This window comes from Emydura macquarii, unplaced genomic scaffold, assembly GCF_026122565.2.
Source record: "Emydura macquarii macquarii isolate MOO-44397 ecotype Brisbane River unplaced genomic scaffold, CSIRO-AGI_Emac_v2 contig_1254, whole genome shotgun sequence".
Classification (NCBI taxonomy): Eukaryota; Metazoa; Chordata; order Testudines; family Chelidae; genus Emydura; species Emydura macquarii.
In genome coordinates, this window is record NW_027131391.1 from 1,563,886 (window position 1) to 1,588,002 (window position 24,117).

Consider the following 24,117-nt stretch of genomic DNA (forward strand, 5'->3'; position numbering starts at 1 on the left):
CCTACAAAAAATGTAAACATGGATAAATTGCTAAGGATGAGTGAAAAGAATAGCACAAGCATGTAAGGACAAAATCAGAAAGGCTAAGGCACAAAATGAGTAACACCTGGCAAGGGACATAAAAGGTTATAAGAAGAGGTACTATAAATACATTAAGAGAAAGAAGAAGGAAAGAGTAGGTCCACTGCTTAGTGTGGAAGGAGAGCTAATAATGGATGACATCAAAAAGGCTGACATGTTTAATGCATATTTTGCTTCAGTCTTCACTAAAAATATTAATTGTTATCAGAACACATTATTAACAAGAAAGGGGAAGGCACACAAGCCAGAATAGGGAAAGAACAGGTTTAAGAATATTTAGATAAGTTAGATGTATTCAAGTAGGCAGAATCTGATTAAATTCATCCTGGAGTACATAAGGAGCTAGCCGAAGCAATTGCAGAGCCATTAGTGATTATCTTTGAGAATTCATGGAAGATGGGTAAGGTCCCAGAGAAGGGCAAATGTAGTACCCATCTTTAAAAAGGGGAATAAAGAGGACCAAGGGAACTACAGACTAGTCAGCCTAACTTCAATACCTGGAAAGATACTGGAACAAATTATTAAACAATCGATTTGTAAGCACCTAGAGGATGAAAGGATAATAAGTAATAGCCAACATGGATTTGTCAAGAGCAAATCATGCCAAACTGATCTAATTTTCTTCTTTGACACAGTTACTAGACTAGTGGATGCAGGACAGCAGTAGATGTGATGTATCTTGATTTTAGTAAGGCTTTTGATACAGTCCCACCATATGACATTTCATAAGCAAAGTAGGGAAATGTGGTCTAAATAAAATTACTAACAGGTGGGCATACAACCTGTTGAAAGACCGTACTCAAACAGTAGTTATCAATGGTTTACTGTCAAACTGGGAGGACATATCTAGCAGGGTCCCACAAGGGTCAGCCCTGCGTCCCGTACTTCTCCTGTATTATTTTTATTAATGACTTGGATAATGGAGTACAGAGCATGCCTATAAAATGTATGGATGACACCAAGCTGGGCAAGGTTGCAAGCACTTGGAGGACAGGATTAGAATTCAAAAGGACCGTGACAATTTGGAGAATTGGTGTGAAATTAACAAAATGAAATTAAATAAAGACAAGTGCAAAGTACCTCACTTAGGAAGGAAAACTCAAATGTACAAATACAAAATGTGCTATGTTACTGAAAATTATCTGGGGTTACAATGGATCACAAACTGAATATGAGCCAACAATGTGATGCAGTTGCAAAAATGACAGATATCATTCTAGACTATATTAACAGGACTGTTGTATGTAAGACATGAGATAAGTGTACTGCTCTACTCAGCACTGGAGAGGCCTCAGTTGGAGTACTGTGTCTGGTTCTGGGCACCATATGTTATGAAAAATGTGGATAAACTAGAGAGAGTCCGGAGGAGAGCAACCGAAATATAAAAGGTTTAAAAAAACTGACCTATGAAGAAAGGTTAAAAAGAAAAAAAATAGGCATGTGTAGTCTCGAGAAAAGGAGATAGAGGTGGGGACCCGATAACAGTCTTCAAATATGTTAAGGACTGTTAGAAAGAAGACAGTGATCAGTTGTTCTCCATGTCCATGAAGATAGGACAAGAAGTAATGGGCTTAATCTGCAGTAAAGGAGATTTAGCTTATATATTAGGAAAAATTTTCTAACTATACAGGTAGTTAAGCACTGGAATAGGCTTCCAAGGGAGATTGTGGAATCCCCATCATTTGGAGGTTTTAAAGAACAAGTTAGATAAATATCTGTCAAGGATGGTCTAGATATACTTGGTCCTGCCTCAGCACAGTGGGTTGGACTAGACATCTTGCGGTCCCTTCCAGCCCTACATTTGTAGGTTTCTATAAATTTAAATCAAAAGGGGCTGTTAGGAAGAACATGAAGGAATTGAAAGAGTGGCCAGAGATTAGGCACTTTGAGTAAACAACTTCAAGGGAGTTAAGAACAATGGTTGGGCCATTACTTGGGAAGACACTATTTCCAGGTACCAGCCAAAAGTTATGCAGTTGGTTTGCGAAGGCTAGAGGGCCGAAGACACTAAAAGGACACTAAACAGTTAAAAATCTCGATGGAGGGAGGGAGGAAGATTCAGTCATCAGGGGGATGTTTGCAGAGAGCAGACAGGTAAATAATAAGATGTAGGTAAGACTCAGGTATGTAGGCCTTTTGCTTTTTTAACCCTTTTCCCTGATTGCTATGTTCCTTTGAATGAATAAACAAGAACAGTGTTTTGAAGAAGCTGTTTTGCATCACTTTAATCTGCCACTGGTCACAGGCTCCCTGAGGGACATTTCTTGAAGGTGCCAAATAAAGCTGGGCCTGTTGAATTATCATGGTTGGTAAACAGGGGGACTGCCATCAAGAGAGCCAGTGTAAGCCACTGCAGAGATCCACTCTTGAGAGGGGGGAAGGAAGCAAAGGCTGTCAGAGAGGTGCACTTGAGGGGGACTGCAATGGGGGTGAAAGGTACTGCTCTCCCTATAACTGAAAATAGCATTATCACAATTCCCAGCATACCTTTCTCTTTCTCACTTCCTCCAAAACTTATTTAGCCATAATACAAGTTGAGTAATTTTTAAATTCTTCTAATTTAATATTGGTTTTGGATCAATATCTACCACCAAAGGTCCCTTAAAAATGTTAGCTCTTGGCAGCCAAAATATTTTCAGAATAAACCACTTATTAATGTGTAGTTAAATTGTTGAGACATACCAAAATTTCTACTCTGTACCTCAGTGGTTCCCAATCTTTTTGGCTCAAGGGCCACAGATATCATTTTTACAACCCTGAAGGGCCACCAATCTCTGCCAAAAGGTCAGACAAAAGGAGTTCAGCAAGGAGGCTGCCTCCTCACTGATCTCCCATCTCCCTGTCTGCAGCAGGGAAACCACATATGTCCTGTAGCCCTGTGTGCTCCACCTGGGTCCCTAGGCAGTGGCTCCCTTCTACAGCCAGGGGGATGGAAGATCAGTGCTCCACTCCCTTTGGCTCCAGCAGGGACCCCAGTGCCTATGGACCCAGGCAAAGCGCTTTGCCATGCTCCCTGCTACAGCCAGGCGTAGAGGAGCGCTGATCTCTCATCCCCTTGGCTGCAGCAAGGAGCCTACATCGGTCTTTTAGCCCTGCAGAAACACGCTCTGCCTGGGTCCATTCTGCAGCCAGCAGGAGAGGAGTCGCGGGCCACTTTGAAAGCCCCTGTGGGCCATTTTTGGGCCCTGGGCCACAGGTTGGGAACCACTGCTGTATCTCAGTCAGGTGCTAGGTGTTTCATAGAATTATATATCAGCAAAATGTCACAAAAACCTACAAAGATTAAAAGAAATGTTCGGTGTTCTAAAGATATTTTGGCTTTGTGCAAGATTATAAAATCTGTTTAGAATTTTAAGTGGACAGTGAGTTATCAGTGTTATTTCTACCAATCTGATCTTTGTAGGCTTGTTTCACTGTCATGCTGTGGTCTTTTGAGGGTGTTTTCAGTGCACCCAGTTTGTGTGGCTGTTAGAAAGCATTGCAACGTTATACAAGAATATCTAGGTCCACTTTCAAATAAGAACATGATAGAGAGCCAGAAAGTCTTTGAAAAATGAATGGCTCTGGGATTTAGTAAATCCTTTAGGAGGCGGTTTGAGTGTAATAGTGAGGTAGATGTAATAAAAAAGCATTTACAAGACTGCTTTCAGAATCAATGATTATGGGTATGCACAGGAGCTTTCGGTTTCTTGTAAGCAATTGAGATTTCTGGTGAAGGCTGGAAGTGAGGGACATAATTACTGTAAAGTCTTCTGTTTTAGCTTGAACCAATATTTTTCAGTAAAACCTGAATGAAAGGAGTTTGCCATCAAAACTCATATGCAAAAGACTAGCACTAAAAACACCATTGACCAACCAGACAACTGCATTCCACTGAAGCTATGGATTGTCAGCCACAAGAGAGAGACTCAAGAGTATAGGGGACAGAACTCTCTTGACATCTGGCTTACAGCAGTGAAACTTATTCTTGGACACATCAGAATGTCCATAGATCTTATTACCTTCAGCACAAAATCCAAAACTAACTTACTTGACTTAGCTTTGCCATAACAAATAAATTACTTTTTTTAAAATTATATAGAGAAGGTGGGGGAAAATATATTTTAAAGTATTTTTAAATGTGTATTGTGCTCAGGTATCACAGTGATTAGCACACTGTTAAAAAATTTTATCATCTCATTATCATGGTCCAGTGAAACAGTGTTAGAAATCCACATTAGAGATGAAATCCTGACCCCACTGAAGTCAATGGCAAAATTTCTATTAATTTCAGTGGTCTAGGATTTCACTCCAGATCTACATCTTCATTTTATCATCCTTGTTTGGCAAGTCCTGAAATGCTTAGTAGAGTACCTTTGCATAAAGGCACCATCTCATTACTACAGTTTGGCTCATCCACCTTTCATAGTGATTAGAATCCATCTTTGCTGATATTATAGATAGTGCTGATGTTATAGATAAGCAATTAATTCAGCACCATAGTTATGAAAACAATTTTTTCCTGAATGAGACTGGCTTCCATGATTTTTTAGGAGCATAACTAGCCTTTTTCTGACATGCTTTCTTAGGCATGTTCTGCTTATTTTTCTTGATGAATCTTTATCTTAGATTCATCCATACATACCCTATGACATTAGAGTGCTTCTGGTAACAGACTCCATTCTTGGTACCATAATATGGTGATATGTCTCAAGTGACAGTGAAATAAGGTTTTTAACAATATGCATGATGTAAAATATGTCTTGAATTTTCATGCTGAATAAATGCATAATGATCAGTTATAAAAGAGAATTTGAAAAGATGACAAATTAACTGAATTGTATAGCTCTAACTGGATGAAATAAACCTTAAAAGATTTTCTTAAGGTTATACCTCTTTTTTTCTTTAAAAAATGTCATGCAGAAGTTCCTAATAGGGCTGCTATAGTAAGTTATTGAGTGGCTTTTTACTGCTAATCTGTTTTAAAGAAGCAAATTAGTTCCATTTTTAGCTATAAGCACTATTTATCTACAAATCAAGCAATACAGAGGGATGGGAGGTACATAGAGCTCACAGTAGAAAAGTCCCTGAAGGCACCATTTTACAATCTCATTTTATGCTGTTCCTTATGGGTAGGTGGGAAGGGCAGGTGGGGGAAGCGGAACAGGATAGCTGACAATTCACAGAGCTCTGCTAACTAAAGGTAACACCCATTTTCTTTAAATAGTGAACAAGCAAATTGATTTGGGCTGTTGTGTAAGATGTAATTATTCCAGTTCTGTATTTCTTCAGGGACCATTGCATTTTCTCTTGTATTCTTTAAATGCAATAAAACATTTCTCTGAGATCAGTTACTATGATAGAGTATCTCTGTCATCCAGAACTTTTTAGATAAGAGCAGCAATGTAAGGGAAGAATGGCTAAACTGGATAAAAACTTGTGATTTCAGTTTGAATTTAGCTTGAACTTTCTCATGTTGTTCAGTTCATATACATTTGTAAACCACCAAATGTGCTCTCATTTGAACGAATGAGAGATTTTTCTGAAATTCTGTACACAAATGCTAGGAGCATCCAATGTAATTACGTGATATGCTGTAGATGATCGAGAGGGCATTCGTGAAACCTGATGTAATTTTCACAACTGGAAAAATGGAATATCAATTATAGATGGGTATAATCTTTGTAAGATAGCTATTAAAGAAATAGGAGGTTGGAGATGAGTGATACTTATTTCACATGAATTTACAATGCCAGTGAGCTACAATTCATCAGCAAAAAGTGTGATCATAAAATTATTTTCATAAGGTTACAAGGAATGAAAAAGAAGAAACAGTAATGGTAATCTTATACAGATTACCAGGACTGAAGGAGAGCAAGAATGACAAAGGACCAAATTAGAATCACAAGTAGCAACCACAAGAACCAATTACTTAGAAAGCTTTTGACTAATAAATACAAACACACGTTATCACACTGGCTCCTCAGTAACACAGACACAGAAATTAACTTTGTGAATCAGAAAGTCAAAGCTCCAAACTAAAAGTTGTCCAGAATTTACTTATCAATAAAGGAATATGCAAAATTAATAAGAAAAATAAGTATCAGAAACAATTAACTATTTCTCCACATACAGAATGTCTGCAATTAATACAGAAGTAAAAAATACTACATTGCAGGGAAGCAAAGTACAGGGAATTAAAATATGGGGCCTGGTTCTACTCACATCAAAGTCAATGGTAAAATTTCCAACATCTCTCTCTGTCCCACTGCTGTGAGAATTCACACTACTGGGATTACAGCTGGTATTGCAAAGACACTACTGTAAAAATAAGTCCCCACTGCTAGGTCCACAGATATCCATGGCTGATACTAAGCTATTAAAACTATATCAGGCTAAAACTATTCTTCAGTTTAAGCTAAAGTATCGAGGTTCTGAGCAGACACAAGTGCTCATGTGTGCAGATTCAGCTGTAGAATTTGAGTCTAAATTTGCAAAGATACTCGGTTTCTGTGGGGGAAGAAACATCTTAAGTGATTCTTGCAGCCAATTTAGGAATGATGCCATTGTGCTCTTAATGGACTCCTGTCTTGTCTTCCACATTTAGGAGGATAGTAGCTCTGATGTGCAGCCTCAAAGGTGGAAAAAGTTAAAGAGAGAAAACAGCAAGCACTGAGGTCTCTGTAGGATGAACAGAAGACTCCATGTGGGGAAAATGTGTTGATATGCATGAAAAATAGCTGACATATAAATGCATTGTTTCGGGGGGGGTGTTAAAGATCACAGGGACCTAGTCTGATTACAGTATAGAATTCTGTATATTTTCATATAATGAATTTAAAATGAAGACAATCACTAGAAAGAGTTACAAATATGAAATATGAAGTCAAAATACTTTGTTTCTCCTTGCCTCCTTAATTGAAAAAACAACCTGATATGAACCAAATTTGCAATGTCAAATATGAGCTGAAAGTGAATTTTTACAGCCCAATGAATAAGGTTTATAACGTAAACACTGACAGTTCTATGAAAGTTAAATAAAAGAATGGAAGAAATAAGAGAAAACAATCACCAAACTTCTGGAGAATAATGGAATCAGATTTTTTTTTTTAAAGAACAGATTTTGTTTGGCAGACTTGATTCATTGGCTTTAGAACTGCAAAAATAGCAGAGGAAGAGAAAGTGGCCAGTGCAACATATCTGAATTTTAGTAAAGCATTGATAAAGTATATCATGAAATTCTACTCTCAAAATTACTTAATATTGGATTGCATAGGAACACAGTCATAGAGACAAAGTGGCTGAAAGACTAAATAAAAGGGGAATGATACATGCAAATCATCAACTTTAGGGGAAGCGTCTAGCTAGATACCACAGGGATCTGTTGTATGTCCAGGCTTATTTAATACCTTAATGATAGAAAAGAGAGTTCATATCATGTTAATAAAAATCACACATGATACTACATAGGGACAAACCGTAAATACCAGTGACAACAGAGAAACAATACCAAAGGACTACAGTATAATTAAAACTTTGTACCAGATTGTAGTCTCATTTGCAACATTGTACATCTAGAATAATTCCGTTTAAATCAATGAAATTACTCTGAATTTACACTGGTGTAAATGAAACCAGGATCTGATCTTGCGCCTTTGACTGAAAATAACAAAATGAAATCCAGGTTGGAAAACTGCAAATTATTGCATCTGGGAGGAACATTTTCAATGACAAGGAGAAACAGAGAAAAGTAATGCTAAGAGAAACTTTGGTGTAGCCTTTGAACCTATCTATTCAGGAACATAGTCTTTTTGTCTATGTTCATACTTACAAATGGGCAGTTTTAAAATACTAATATCCTTGTGCTGTCAGTCATAATGTTTCCCAAGATGGAGCAAGTTTTGTTGAGGGAAGCAATTGGCTGCTTTTCACTAGTGCCAGCCAATTCATATGGTATGCTCTAATGATATAGCCAAACAAATGGATAAAGTATTGACAACCTCTGGAGATCAAAAATCATGACTCAGACCCTCAAAAATCATAACTGGCCCAAAAATCATGAGATATTTTAAAAATCAAATTACGTCTTTTAGTTTATCTTTTACCTGCCTTTATTCCTCTGCCACTCTGTGAGAGATAATTTCATGGTGAAAAGTCAACCTTAATGCACACAAAAATGGACATCTCTACCTGGCTGCTCAGATAAATATTTCACTTACCCTCTCCTCACCTCTGAGACAGAGGAACTATCTATTTCCTATTACTGTCTTGATGAAGCAGCAACACTTCACTCCCTCCTGCTGCCTCAGGACTCCTCTCCTGGAACCTAGCAGCACTACTTAACCAACTCCCCTCCCATCCTGCCTCCAGCTACCCTGGGACCTTCTTTCTGCTGTTGAGCCATACATGAAGGCAAAGCTCAGTAGCAGGCAGGTCTGTGTCCAGAGGCTCTTGCACACAGCTCGGCACAACCCTGAAAATCATGGGATCAGTGTAGTTTTCTGACTCATCACAACAGCTCCTCCTGCAGGCTCCAAAATTCTGATATTCATGATTAGTTCAAAAAAGTGGCAATACTCCCTTCCCCTGGCTGCTTGAAGGGGACTCCTTTTTACCCACCACTGTACCCAGGCTGGGGGAGCCACCATTCTATCCTCTGTCTCCCACCTCCATCAGTACGCCATTCCCCTGCAACCTGTAAATCCGCCTCCTGCTCCCCCTCTTTTTCCCCCATCTGTTATGGTGTCTCTGCTGCTCCCCACAATTCCTGCCTAGCCTCCAAACCATAGAGTGGCAGCCATTTTGCCTATGGGCATGGCTTCAATCTAACTGTAAGCAGTGAGAGGTGGCAGCCAACTTTATTAAGGGAAGCCTTTCTTCCACATTCACATACACTATAGGGAAATTGTGGCCATCTTGCTGACTTCAGCCCCATTGACAGTAATAGAAGATGGTGGCCATTTTGAATAAGGGGAAATTTGTGTGTTGACAGCCTTTCATAAAATTTTCATGACAGGTAAAAAAAAAACCAAACAAACAAACAAAAACAAATCACTAGAGTTGCAATAAAATAATGAGAGTTGGCAATACTATGGATAGTCTGTTGAAAGCAGCTGCAAAGACACACATTCCTGTAGCAGTGAAGGTGTTAACTATAGCAGCCTTGCATTCTTCTTCTCATCCCAAAGCATCTTTTCAAACACAAGGAACAGCACAATATTGTCATTCATTCCTGTCGTTGGCTTGTTTGTTCCTCCATTAAGCCTGTTCTGGTCGTGTCACTGCATACAATGTCCCACCATCTAGTTAATGGCTGGGCTCTAGGACTGACTGATCTTGGTTGCATTTCCATTTTCTTTGGCATCCTATCATGTTTATATTCTATGGTGTCCCTCCACTGTAATCTTTTCAATTGCAGTCAATCCTGTACCCTGACTTCACATCCTACTCCCCTTCTAACGTCATTTGTCTTAAAATCATTCCAGTTTACACCTGCCATTTTCTGAAGAACTCTCATCTCTACTGCCTCGAGCCTTATGATGTCGGTTTCATTTAATGCAGCTGCTTCCAGACCAGAGAGTAATATTGTTCGTACATTGGTTTGATACATTTTCAGTTTAGTGCTGAATTGTTTTGATCAATCCATAATTTTATCAACTTCTGTACAGTACTTGTAACTAAAGGACATAATTTTTTAACCTCATCCATTGGCACTGACCAAGCTTCCCAGATACACCTAAGATTTTACTTGTTCTATGACTTCACCACTGTGGCATTTCAATATTACCTGTTGTCTCTTTTCCAAGATGAAATCACTCTGTCTTCTTGGTATTTTATTATAATCCAAGTTGACTACACCATTTTTCATTAATTTGAACATATCAACCAGTTGTATGATGTCATCTGCATAAAATAAAGAGCTTAACTCTAGATCACCAATGTCATGCCCTTCAACTAATCGACCATTCTTAACATGTTGAAAAGTTATGGTGATTCCATGCCCTCTTGTCCTACACCAAACTTTGACTTGAACCAGTTGCTTAATTTTCTACCAATTCTGATGGCACTAAAGGAATCTTTGTGCATAATTTTATAATTGCACTTATCCTACCTTGAATGCCATATGATTTTACCACTTTCCATAATGCATCCCTCCAAACCGAATCAGATGCCTTTGTGAAGTATTTATAATAAGCTATAATTATTTGGATCCACAGGATGGGTACAACTGTTGTCTTTAGCCATTCATCTAATACCTCCAATACCATTTTATATATTTTTCCTAGCTTTCAGCAGTCCAGCTGTTATACTGTCTATTCCTACAACTTCCCATTTTTAAATGCTTTACTGCTCTCTCTAATTCTTCTTTTGATAGTGGTTCAATGTTGGTATCTATTCTGTCTTGCAAGCTGGTCTGTTCATCCAGCATGTCTAGAATGCTTGCACCTGGATGAACTACAGGGTTCAGCACTTTGTCAAAATGCTCCTTCCATATTTCTAGCACCCCTTTGGCATTTGTTACCAGTTCACCAGTAATCTCTCTTACCACTTACATCATTGGCCTCATTATGTTTCTATACAACTTAACCTTTTAGTATATTATTTTATATCTTGTTTCTTGATGCCTCCTCTAATTTTTGAGCCTTTTTTTCCCAGAACTTTTGTTTGTCCAATCTTTGTGATATCCTCACTGCTTTGCAAAATGCTTTTACTTCTTCCATTTTCCCTGTAGTCTTGCTTGTTTATGCTTTTCCTGTAATGCTTTGTTTCACTGCTTGTCCTTGTTATTGGAAGGTGTAAGGAAACTTATTCCATTGTATTTTGTATCTTTTCCTTGAAAGTTTTCTATTCAGTCTACAATGAGATTTCTTCATCATCACAAATTAATGGCCTGAAACATCCTCCAAGTATCATCATGTATGCCTTTCTCACGTATCTATTCTTTCACTTATCAAGATCAAGATTTGCCTTGTTTGCTTTGTATGGTCAATCTTACTTTTGACATTTCCTAACTTTTGAGTCCTTGACTTTGCAACCTTAAACTACTTAAATTACTTTTAATTTTTTGTATGAAATAGATAGGCACTTGAATATCATCAGTGTAAAAAGTTGTAGACTGGGTTAACAGTAAAACCAAGAGGAAGAAGGTATTTAGAAACAAATAGAGGACCAAGAATTGAACACTGTAGAATTTTGTAGAAGAGGGATGCTAATGCAGAGGAAGAGCCACTCCCAGAAAAAGGGAAAGAATGGTTAGATAGGTTGAAGTAGGACCAGGAAAGGTAGGAAACAGACACTTGTATAACTAAGATGAATGAATAGATGGAGTGGTCTGTAGTGTCAGTCTGTATTGAGATCAAAGAGAAAGAGGAGTGACAAGAAGACGTTACCCACAAAAAGGAGGTAAGGTTGATGACTTTACATAATCCATCCTAATGATGATTCTGAAGCCCATTCCCCACTGGCCTGCCTAACAGCCTGCAGAGCCCATTAGTGTTGTTGCAAGAAGCAGCCAGAGGAAGCATTTTGAAAGTGACATGAGATACTTTCTCCCTCAGCAACTGAACTAACTTTATCATGTTGCTAACTCCTGCCAGCCTGGCAGGCTCAGTACCCAAAGTTGAATTCTTTTGTGACAACTAATAGTAGTTATTTAATAGGGGCAGTCTTCCTTGGAACTGTCCTAATCTCTTCTTCAGCTTAACCCTTCTGTGAAATCACAGTCTTGTGTTTTTAACATTGCAATCTACTGCTAGAAATTATTTTATTGTTATTTCAGCATTATGGCCTGATTCTCATTTACACTTAATGCCACTTTACAACATCCTAGAGGCATAAAGAGCCTTATAGTGAGTGTAAAAATAATTCACTCCCATTGCATGGCACCCCTTACAATGGCCTTAGTACAAATGAGATTGTGATCCTACAGTTTTAGGAAGTGGTGAGTGACTACAATGTAAATAAATGGAAATCTATGTTTGTCAGTATATGTGGATATATACAAGTAGATCTAGACCTTTCATTCCCACTGCTGAAGCCTGTTTGTTTACTTGAGTAGTTCATTTAGTTTTTTGCCATCTCCCAAATTTTGCCACTCTAGGCAACCACCTAGTTTGCCTAGTAGTTGCACTGGCCCTGACTAGCTCTAGTTGTGTTTCTCCATATTGTAGAAGTGCAGCAGCTGGATCCTCACCAGCTGACTCCACCTCAATTAACTGTCACTTCAGATGTAGTCAAGTGTCTTGAAGCAAAACACATAGGAGAATTTTAAACAGAAGCAACGTTGGGAATAAAACATTCAAATAAAAATGAATGTACTTGCCCAGTATTTTTCGTGTGGTCTCTTAAAAGTTCAAACCCTGAACCCCTTATTTGATTCCTACCCAGGTCTTATTCAGCCATATTCCTCACTGAAGTCTATAAATGTTTGCCTGCATAAAGGCCTCAGAATTTGATTGTTAGTAAAGACAGTGCTGAAGATAGGTCAGTTTTGGTCTTCGGGCCTGATTCTCACTTTCACCTCTACTTTCTGACTTCATTCTGGTTACTCCTGAGTTACCCCAGTGTGAAACAAGGACTAGGCCTTTGGTTTGCAAATGGTAAAACTTTCATGGAAGTTAGTGGTTAAAAGTAGGTGAAGATAAAATGGGGGACTAGCTTTATTTTACACCCTCTAATTTGTTGCTTTTCTTCTGCTTCCTTTTGATATGCCAGTACCAACACTTCTACATTCCATGTGTAAATTACACCCCTTTTGCACATCCACTGAATGCCTCATAGATGCAAGTTACTCTAGTTTACTTATGCCCAATTTTCTAACCAACTTACATCTGACATTTAATGTACACCTTCACTAGTTTTACTGCAAAATCTGTAATGTTATATTAATTAGGATTTTTTTCTTCACAACCCAGCTTGTCCTCCTGCGTCATCCTGTAGTGAAGTCAAAAGCCTATGTTTATGACTTTACAAGCTGCTGGCAAGCCTGGCATAAAGGTTATTGTGATGTAACAAATTCAGCATGAGGCCTTCAGGATCAAAAACAAAGAGAAGAGTGGCTGTGAGAAAGGATTCCTGTATTTAAACACAATTAGCTTTGGTATTAAGCAAAAAGCGTAGGAAGAAGTATGAAGTAGTCTGTTGGATAAGTGGTTTTATATTTTTAGTCTGGTATATTTGGTAACTTTTTGCAATATGAAGGTTCCTCTAAGATTACTGCCCCCCAAGGAAACAAGAGGTTTACAGTTTGGGTCAGTGAAATTTGCAGTTAGTGTGCTTGCAACAGCATCTCTGCAAGTCAAGACTTGATAAGGTTAAGGAATCTAAGTAGATATTAGCCAGGCAATGCCATAAGCATTTATCTTGAAGAAATTGGATGGACGGATCATAACCACCAGACAACTGAAACTCCATAATCTAATGATTTTTTAAAATATCATTCTTTCATGTCAATTTTCACAGACATTTTTAAACAGCAGATTTTCAGAGTTGAGTTATTTTAAGATAATTCCATGCCACTGAGGTACGTGAAATTTCCCCCTGAGAAAAGGTAACATTAGAATGCTCTATGGACTTGCTGCACTTCATTACTTGAAAACTGCAGGAAATGCCTTAAAGCAAACGTTGTATATGTACTAATAAACATACTGGAGATAGGAAACCTATTTTCTATTTTGGGTACCTAACCTGGGTACCCAAATATTTAATGTGAGCACTCAAAATTGCATGTATGTGTGTAAAAGGGGCTGCTATATATCTACAGCAATTGTGAGTTTGAGTGTACAAATGCAAGATTTGCGTCTTCAAAAAAGGCGCCTTAGTTTGAACATTGAGTCCTAAATGTTTAAGAAGCAGCTGACAGGAACAAACCCGACGATGTTCATGGAAAAAAGGAATGGAAGCTGACTCTAGAAACAGATGTCCAGCTTCAGGCCTACCAACAGGAATTCTGGGCTCCAGCCAGAACAGTCCCGCCCCACTGTTTCTGCCTGCGGCCCTACCCACAGTCCACCCTAGACCCAGCCTCTGCTCGGCCCCCTCCTCTCTTCCACACTCCCCCTACCCCCAGGCAGTGAGCAACAGCAGGGGTGCTGAGCGAGGAGGGGAGGAGGAAGGACGCAGCAAGCAGCGGTGGGGGGGCAAGCGGGAGAGGAGAGGAGGGACACACGTGGTGAGTGGAGGTGAACGACGGCGGGAGTGCTGAGTGGGGAGAGGGGATGCAGCTGTGGAGAGGCCAAGCAGGTAAAACGGGGTGAGGAAGGGCAAATGGGGGGTGAGTTGGTGGGGAGAGATGTGGCGGCAGCAAGCAGACTGAGTGGGGTGGGGCCTGAGGTTGGCTGTGGGCAGGGGCCATGGGTAGAAGAGGCAGGATGGGGAGCTAGCCTCCCCAAGGGGAAGCTTTCACCCCACTGCTCATGGCCTGGGCCCCTTTTAAAATTGCTGGGCCTCTGGGCAATTGCCCCCTTTACCCCCGCCTGTTGGCAGGCCTGTCCAGCTTTCACTGACTGAACCATCCTGTGGTCATTTTGGACATGTTATCTCATTGCAAATAGTTGTCAGAACTGATGCTGGTATTAGCTCATTTCCCACTTAGAATTACTGTTTCTCCAGACTAGTATAGCACCTCACACAATGACACATTCTGCCATCCATGATTGTTCCAGCCAGTGTAAAATGATGAATCAACTATGATACCTAAATCTATTTGTCTAGCTGTTTGAGTTGTCATTAGAATTAAACAGCAATGAATAAATATGCTGGCGTACAGCTTATAACAAAATATTGTTTATCTATGATCTACAATTATTGTGCATTTTCTCCATCTTTACATAACAAGTGCGTTATTTCATACATTCAACTGCCTCTATAGGCCAACAGCATCTCTCTAGTCAGCTGTTTCTATGGACACCAGTCTGGGCTCTACTTCCTATCACATTTACTCGTTGCCAGGAAGACCAAATGCCTGTAATAGTTCCCAATGAGAATCACATAATGGAGATCAGGAAGGTGGACAGCCACAAAAATTCTTGGGAAGTATGACTGGCCCAGAAACCACATGACAGTAGCAAAATGGAATGATGGTGAACAAAGAAAGATGGCTTGCTATTCAGCTACTAAAGAAACAACATATTATGAAGGCTTTGGGTCCACAGTTACTACCACTTAGTGGGATTATTGTACAGCCAGTAGCTGTCTACATTTGAGTTTTCCTCCATACCAGAAGTGCAATGGCGATCTGGAGAAAATCTGCAATACAAACTTAAATGTAAATATGGGAATTTCACATTACAGCAAAAATGATCACAAGATCCCTCCCAATTCTTAAGAGCGTGAATGAACCTGGCATATCATTTGGAACTGTGGCAAAGTAGACAATTTGGGCTTAAAGGAACCAAGAGCAGCTGGTTCCACTTTCACAAGAGATTTTGTTGGGCGTATTTGGGATGAAGTCATAGGAAGACATGATCTACCTGTGAGCAACTTTGGGTTATGCCTGCATTTTTAACAGCATAATTTGGGGAGTTCAGTTGAGAGGACATTACCTGGAGGTTTGTTGCCAGTAGGTTTTTTCTTCCTAGCCAAAGTCTTTCTCTAGCAAAGGTTTTGTTTCACAGATTGAAACCAAAGGAAGTTTTTCTTCAGAACCAGCCAAAAGGATTGGGGCCTTCAAGCTGGGGACATGGAAATTTACTTAACCCAATTAAATCTCCTAAAGGGCTTGCCGTTTGTATTTGGCTAGTCCCCCATTTATTTGAGAATCTGAATTAAATGCGGGAAATAAATGCCTTTATTTCTGGTGCAATATTTGTGTGAATTTTGCAGCCATATCCTGATTCCGTGTTACAGATTATTGTTTTGAGCAAAAACATTCTGCACAAAATGGTCTCAAATCTTAGAATTACATAATTTCCTTTTATTCAATTAATTTTGCCACTTTCTGTCAATAAATTATCCACAAACCCCCAGATAGCAATTTTCTCAAATGTATTGTTCAAAAATCATTCTCTAAATAACGTCTTATTCTGTAGAATGTTAGCTGGTAGTTCATTTTGAGTATTTAATGTTTAGTTTATGGAAATATTCTGGAGTAGTAGTTCAAATTTCAGTTCAAGTGAACATTTCTGCCAGTACATTTATTTTCTTGAGAATCATGAAAAGTGAGCACAAAAGAGGTTTAAATAGTCAAAGTAATCTTTTTTTAAAAGTAAATGAATGTTTGTGGAAAATATTTTGCAGTCTTTGCTCAGATGTAAGTGTCACTGCTCTTAAGCAATTTTGCTGTACTTCTGCAAATTTTGACTTAATTACATTTAATGGGAGGAACATCTGCAAAAAGCTGGATTAGCAAAAAAAAAGGGCCACCACAGACCTCACGGAAAAGTGTTAAAGTATTTACAGGAAGAAGTGACTTTAGCAGTTCCTTTAATGTACCAATAATTATAATAGGTTTCACACCACAATATTTAACCCACCTCCTTAACGGTTACATGGAGAGAGGAGGGAATTGTTGTGCAGTTCTATAATCTAACACTCAGATCACACCTACAAGGAGGGCAATAATATCCTACTGCCAATTAGAATTGTGTCTGCTTAGTAGAGTGGGTTTACCCCAAAAAATTTAAATAAGGTTCTTGGAAAGTGCTGCTGCACAAGTTTTGTTTGTTTTTTGTTAAACCAAAAAGGTTTGCTTTAGTGGCACCAGATAAATAACTTAGATAAATCAGATAGACAACTCTTAAACAGTTTGAAGTACTGTCATCAACTTTCCTTCATTCAGTGACCTAATGAATAGGATAAGCTATATGCAGTATGCACAATTTTCAAGAAGTTGTTACAGATATTCAAAAACCTTGTTGCAGTTATTCCAGGAATTCCCAAATCAAAGGTCTTGACCACGTGTTATGCATCATTAAGCATGATAGCCCTTGACTGGCAAAAATCTTAGCAGAATACCTGACTGATCAATGCTGAGGATGATTGAGCACAGTGCAAAGTGGTAAGGCAGGGAAGGTCTGAGGGGATCCACTCTATAGGTAAGTGGTGTGGAGCTCTTTGGGGGAGTGAGAAGTGCATGAAAAGTCATTCCGGGCACTGCAAGAAATCCTATGTGGTGCCTAACATTTTCACTTCGCGTACAGAGACTGTGGAGGCTATCCTCTTCACCCCGTAAATTTGGAAGGAAAGGCATCTTCAACCTGAAAATACATAGTCTCCCAAGGTTTAGAGATCTATTTCTGAGTTAGTAGTCAGATAGAGTAGACCACATGATTTGTTCATTCACTGAGGATGTTATGTATTTAAGGAGAAATTTAGCTCCCTGACATTGCTGGGATGTTAAGGAGACATATCCCCTTTCAATTTTATTTCCCAGCACCTGGCTGCTATATATTGCAGCCATGGGACAGAATCAGATTCTAGCCCTGGGAAGGTCTTAGCAGACCTTCTTGGTACTTCATCATGGTGTCCCAGGTACCTAGGGTTCATTTAGACATCTGGGAAGCCCAGCAACACCACACAGCTGTTAGTAGCTTCACATCATGAATTCACGTACGTAGGGTCTAGATTTGATTCCATCTAGATATGTATGAGCAGATACATAGAATGCACATTATCATGAATTCTATCCAGGATATTCTCTAGCAAAGATCAGACATAACAAGCACACTACATACAGAAGAAAAAAATAAAATGACTGAACTGGCTATGACACAATGTGGTTAGTGGAGCATTTCCATAAGGAGCACATTCCATAACAATCTGCCAAAACAGATCATTAGAGTGGTAGAAAGGATTTCTTAAGTGACTTACTGTAATACAAGCATTAAGAATGTACATAACCATCGCAATTAGATTCTAAATATTGTAAACAAAACACTGACTTGGGATCCCCCTTCACTGAAGTACTGTTTCTACTGTGAAAGAACAATTCTGGGGTGCTCCCAGAAGTTGCCTTGCAGCAGGAACGTTCCACCAAGGTGGAACAACTGAAGATGTCTGAGGTAGATGATAGGTAGTGGGTGCATCTTTGGGTAAACAGTAAATTAGTTGTCTTCAGATGGTGATTTTCTGGGGGTTGATTTTAGTTCCTCCTGAGGGTCAGCTGTTTTTAAACTGGAATATGAGTCAATAGGGAGCTACAGGACTATTTAAAATCATTACTAAGGTCAAGATTTTATCATGGCTACTTTTAGTAAAAGTCATGGATAGATAACAGGCAGTAAACAAAAATACACGGAAAATTCACCTGTCCCTGACTTTTACTAAACATAAGCATGACAAAATGGGGTTAATGGGGATGACAGGTGCAGGAGAGGAGTACAGTGGAGTTGGGGTCCAGCACCCCTTCCCTGGAGGCTCAGAGCTCCACAGGGCAGCTCACCTATCCCTGCAGCAGCTCAAAGCTGTGAGGCCCCTGCCTGGGATCTGCTGGGACCGGCTAAGCTCCAGGTTCCCCCCACCAAAAGGGAGCAGTGCACCTCGCAGCCCTGCTGTTTCCCTCTGCCCGTGGGGGCACGGAGCCCTGTGGTCCCTCCGACGCCTGTGGCAGGGAGCTGCAGAGTCCCTCCACCACTCATGGTGACTGGGAGCTGCGGGGTCCCAGTTCGGAGCTCTGGGCTCCCCACAAAGCAGCAAAGAACTCCAAGCTCTCTCCACTGCCGCAGCTAGGAGCTCCAGGTTCCCGCTGCTGCCTGTGCCATCAGGAAGCAGCAGGGTCCCAGCTTGGAGCACCGGGTTCCCACTGCGACAGCTAGGAGCTCCAGGTCCCCCCCCGCCACCGGCAGAGGCCTGGCTTACAGCAATGGGACCTCCGTGGCTCAGAGACATGGAGTCCCTGCCACTCATGCTGGCTCAGAGCCGTGGGACTCCCACCACCACCCCAGCTCACAGCAACAGGGCCTGCAGTGGCACCTTGGAGCTGGGCTTCCCTGTAGCCACTGAGAGCTGCCATCCCCTGGGAGCTCCAGGACCACCTGAGAGCTCTGCAGCCCTCAGAAGCTGACAGCTTCACCACGCTACCCCAGATCGTGGGGCGGAAGCTGAAAAGGATAATTTCCCGGAGGTCTCTGAAAGTCACGGAATCTGTGACAAAGTCTTATCTTTAATCATTACATATCCCAGTGTTTCTCAACCTTTTAAGTAGCAAGTACCCCCTAACTTCTGAACATTTTAATAAGTACCCCAACACTCAATTTTCCATGGGATTTTATATTTACAGATTAATGTGAGCCATATGTTGGAAGAAGGGCTGAGTATATAAGGCCGTGATATGACAGATGTCAGATCTAGTGTGGGTAGGATTACCACCTTTACACCAGGGGTGCACAACTCAAGTATGTACCTGGGCTAGAGGTGATGTTGGCCAAAGCTAGGAGGCTTTGAGTGGCATGCCAATGCTGGGGAATATAAAGTGCCGCGCCAAATTTTATGCCATAGATTTGAGAGGAGGAAGGGGTGAGAGAGAGAGAGGGAAGGAGGGCGAGAGAGAGACACACACACACACACAGGAAAAGAGGGTGAACTGGTGAAATCTGGGGCTGTCATAGATGTCAATTTCACTGCTCAACTACAGCAGTGAAATTGATGAGTTTTCTGGGCACTGGGCTTTGAGCTGGGGAGGAGGGCTGCCACCCAATCCAAGCTGGGGCAAAGGAGGCTTCTGTGCCAGCTGGGACCCATGGATGTGGGCAGCCGGCTGCTGCCTGTCTTCAAGCTGGGGCGCTTGAGGCTGTCCCTCGACTTGGAGCTGGGGCGCGGGTGGCTGCCACCCAGCTGCGAGGCCAGCTTGCAAGATGCAGGAGGCTGCCACCGGGCTCCCACCTGGGATCTGGGACCCGGCGGGAAGTGAGAGGCTGCCACCCGCCTCCCCAAGAAGCTAGCAGCTACCACCCGCCTCCCAGCTGGGAGCTGTGACCAGGAGGAAAGCATGGGGCTGCCAGCCGCCTTCCCCAGAAGCTGGGGGCTGCCGCTTGCTTCCCAGCTGGGAGCTGCGACTAGGCGAGAAGCAGGAGGGCTGCCACCTGCCTTCCCCAGAAGCTGGGTGCTGCCACACACCTCCGATCTGGGAGCTGGGGCTGGGTGGGAATAGGGCTGCTGCTGCCTGGCTTCCCCAGAAGTCGGCAGCTGCCATCTGCCTCCTCTTAACTCTGTTTTTCCCTGGGTACCCCCTGCCTGTGTCTCACGTACCCCCAGGGGTACGCGTACCACAGGTTGAGAAACTATGACATATCCTACCAACACATTCTGATTGTCTCTTAAGCATCATGTCCATTTAGGGGGCTACAATAGAAGAAATATATAAAAAGTCCAAGTAATACCTACAAAGGTCAAGTTAAACAGTCTGAAAGTGATGGCAAACACATATATACACACACTAACATATACAGCTATGTCCATAGCAACAGTATCTGGGTGCTAGACAAACCGAAGATTAGTATTAGTATTACAAGGAGAATTCAGGAGGAACAGTTATTTAACAATAAATAGACTGACTGAATAACAAAAGTAGCCATAAAGCAGACTTCTGACAATTTCCATGTCACTTAAAGGGACACACTGTCAACTTGACTGTTTGGAAACTGATTAATTTTAAAATATCCCAGTTTCTGATAGCACCATTTAAAAAGTATGTCTTTTTACAAAACAATTCTTTTAAACATTTTTAAGGCTTTTTCTGCTCACACTGATGTTTATAAGCAAGAATGAAACTGAGGCTACAGGGGAAATCAAAATTGTTTATACACAAAATTCTGTCAAATGCATAAAACAGCAAAAATAATTTTCTCCATTTCAGTCTAACTTTTCAATTAAAGTAATTTTAAGTGTTATTTGTCACTATAGTAGGTACAGAATTTCCCAAATGAAATGTGATTTTCTAGTTGACTGTGTCCCTTTATAAAAGGGAGCTGTAACTGCCCCAAGACCTCTCCTGGGTTTTTATTTACTTTTGTAGTAACGCTTAGCCCAATAGGTCTGAAGCTTCTGCCTTAGACACCAACACGTTTTGCACTATTGTGCCACATGAGGAAGTTCTACTGTCTTCTACTGACAGCACTGAAGAAACAAAGCCAATGGAGAAAGGCTACATGTAGCTAGAAACATAGTTGCCACCTTCTGAGCAAAGAAAAAATACTGCTAGATTCCATGTACACTCTTTTGGGCAGGTGTCTTTTTATTACCTGCTTATGCAGTGCTTAGGATAGTGGGGCTTGGGCCCATGGGCAGTACTGAACTGCAAATAATAATAAATAAGCCAAAACATAGAAGAAACCCAGAAGTACTCACCGTTTGGTTATCCTCATACAGCTTCAAGTCATATCCACTCAACTCCACGCAGAAAATTATTGCTGTAACCCCTTCAAAGCAGTGGATCCATTTTTTGCGCTCAGACCTCTGTCCACCCACGTCCACCATTTTGAAAGTCAGCTCTTTGAAGGTAAATTTATTTTCCACAATCCCTGTGGTCATGTCCCGAGAACGCAGAATATCTTCCACTGTAGGGATGTAGTCCAGTGCCGCAATCCTTTCCAGGTCATTCAAATAGTATGCAGCATTATCCTCTAGGTGATACTCATTGGATCGGCAGAAGCACTCCTGCACACCAGGGTCTGCCCAGAGCCGTTTCATCACTCCCAGAAGCTCAGGAGTAATCTCTCCTTTGCTTTCAGCTGGGCCTGTCAGGGCAAAAAGCTGCACAGCATCATAGGCCCTGTCAGGATTGTGGAACTCTATCTTAAGGGTAGCTAGAGCACGAATGATGCGTGTGAGGGAGTCAATTGCATTATAGATAATCAGAGGTTTGTATTCCTTGCAGGCCTCCAAGTTAAAGCCACCACTGTGAATGATTTTCATTTGCTTGACAATAGTACTCTTGCCAGAGTTGCTTGTACCCAGGAGTAGGAGCTTGATCTCTCGTCGTTGTCGCTGACTCTCAGAGCGCAGGTGGCGGTCAATCCTCCGGGACCGCCGTGCTGCCTCTTTCTCCTCAGAGCTTTGCCTACATCCCATGGTATAGCAGACAGTAAAGGAAGAGGAGAACTGGAGATTCTCTCTCTCTGTCTCTGAGCAAGAGCTGCAAAATCTTTCAATTCTCGTGCCAGGTGCACCCTGTGGGAAAAAAAATCACTATCCAATACCTGATGGGCCAATAGGCCTGTACCAACTAGTTCAGTGCCAGCAGGGGTGCAAACAAATGTAGAAATGCAACCACAGACAGATAGTCTCCTCAGTAGATCTCATGGCACTCCCCTTTCCTGTGAGTAAACAATGGCACATTCCTGTTAATGAAAGGACACTTCCCTATTCCACAGTTTGGCTGGATCAGTCAAATATTCTTTTCTCTTCTGCATAATTATTTTTCTCTTTTCTGTCCAAAGGTAAGGAGCTGCACCTTCATATGCTCCGTTTTAGCCTGTTGTCTTTTACTTATATTTTCTGGTTGCTGTGGTGATGCTGTTAGTTATAGCTGAAGCTCTGGTACAGTTGTGTTGTATTTGTTTTGTTTCTCCCTCCACTTCTTTAGGCTGATCCAGTTCAGATCTGTGAATCTGGGCTCTCCACCTGTCAAACAGTGAGAGAAAAGAAATAAATGCAGTTGGAGGACTTTGTTTCCCTTCTGTAGAACATTCACATTTTCTCTGCTTCTGACACTTCCGAACATTGTATTATCCAAACACAACCCAGATGGAAAACATGTAAAGAAAAGCAATAAAAATCTTGAAATACTGCAGAAATTTAGGGACAGCTCAAGTCTGGAGACCTTAGAAAATGTGTGTCCTGAACAATAGTAAATCAAATCCCCTTTTCTTTCCAGCCTTCTGTGTTTTTATTACCCAAACCCACGTGAAAACAAACAGTGCTGAGCTCTGTCCCAATTCTCTCTCAGCAAGAGCTGATGGCAGCCCTTTTCCTGTACAACCCTGTTCTGACCAGTTTTCCTAAAGTAGAGTACATGAGACAGATTGACAGTCACTTTCCCCCTTCCTGCGATTATATTTATATTGCTGTCCGGCACTTCAATGTTTGTGCACATGTCCTCCTGATTTTTCTTTCATCTTTCCTATCTATTTTGCTTGCTTTGAACATTTTTGTAAATAAATGATTGAATGAAAGGAGGGGATTAGCTGTGCGTGAGGGTTTTGTGAAAGGGTTTATCTGAAGAGACATACTTATTGATCTTTGCAGGAAACCTTGACAACTGTGTACTAGCCTCATGGTCCTACTACACCCACTTCAGGGAAAGAGCTGTGAAGGAGGGCACTCCTGGTCTGCCTAGAGAGGTGGAACAAAAGCAGCCAATCAGAGCCTACCAGACTCATATAAAAGGATCTGTAGGGGCTTAGCACTGCAGGTCAGTTCCTGGCTGGGACCAGAGGGGCAAGAGATGGTGTGCCTCTTTGGTGACAGGACTGCATTTGCTCAAGCTGGGAGAGAGGACATGAGAATTTTAACCTTAAGGTAAGGGGTGAAGATAAAGGGGCCAGGTGGGAAAAGGCCCAGGGAAGTAGCTGCAACTACTTAAAGGGAGCAGTATATGGCTGTTCTTTATAGGGTCCCTGGGTTGGAACCTGGAGTAGTGGGCAGGTCTGGGTTCCCCCACCAGCAATTGATGAAGTGGCTTAAGCCTGAGTGGAGGACTGAATTTAAAGGGCCCAGGGCTAAAGACTGCAGTGAGGACAGACAGACAGTCTGTTGAACATTTTACTAAGGGGTTCATTTTTGACTGTGCATCCAGTCTAATTGGTGAGCCACTCAAGTGAGGCTGACAACCTACAGGACACCAGGAGCAGAAACCAGTTTGCAGCACTACATGCAGCAGTGGGAGGGACTCAAGAGGTGTGTCCCCTGGTACAAAAACCTGAACAATTCTTTCTTCCCCTTAGAAAACAATATTGTGTATGGTGTGCTGCCTGTGCCCAGCTTAATTCATACAGTGATATACTAGTAAACAGATCGTTTAAGTATTCTTCAAGGGGTTGGCTTTCCATAGCTAGCACATTCTATTTTTAACTCCCCTGCTTCCAGTTTTACCACAGTAAAACTGGGGTGCTATTAATATAT

General features: G+C 41.2%; 2 protein-coding genes across 6 annotated transcripts in view; one reads left to right on the forward strand and one right to left on the reverse strand.

Moving 5' to 3' along the window:
• RSPH14 (radial spoke head 14 homolog) overlaps positions 1-24,117 on the forward strand; it is a 148,604-nt gene that overhangs the window by 65,363 nt on the left and 59,124 nt on the right. The gene's annotated exons all lie outside the window — the stretch shown is intronic.
• GNAZ (G protein subunit alpha z) overlaps positions 1-24,117 on the reverse strand; it is a 114,638-nt gene that overhangs the window by 44,733 nt on the left and 45,788 nt on the right. For 4 of the 5 annotated variants that reach the window (XM_067550022.1, XM_067550024.1, XM_067550025.1 and 1 more), the window contains one exon: positions 21,343-22,617. In XM_067550022.1, the coding sequence (XP_067406123.1) occupies positions 21,343-22,065 (723 nt within the window). In that variant the 5' untranslated portion in view covers positions 22,066-22,617. Of the gene's footprint in view, positions 1-21,342; positions 22,618-23,225; positions 23,329-24,117 lie in introns of all 5 variants that reach the window. The other variant, XM_067550023.1, reaches the window with a different exon arrangement.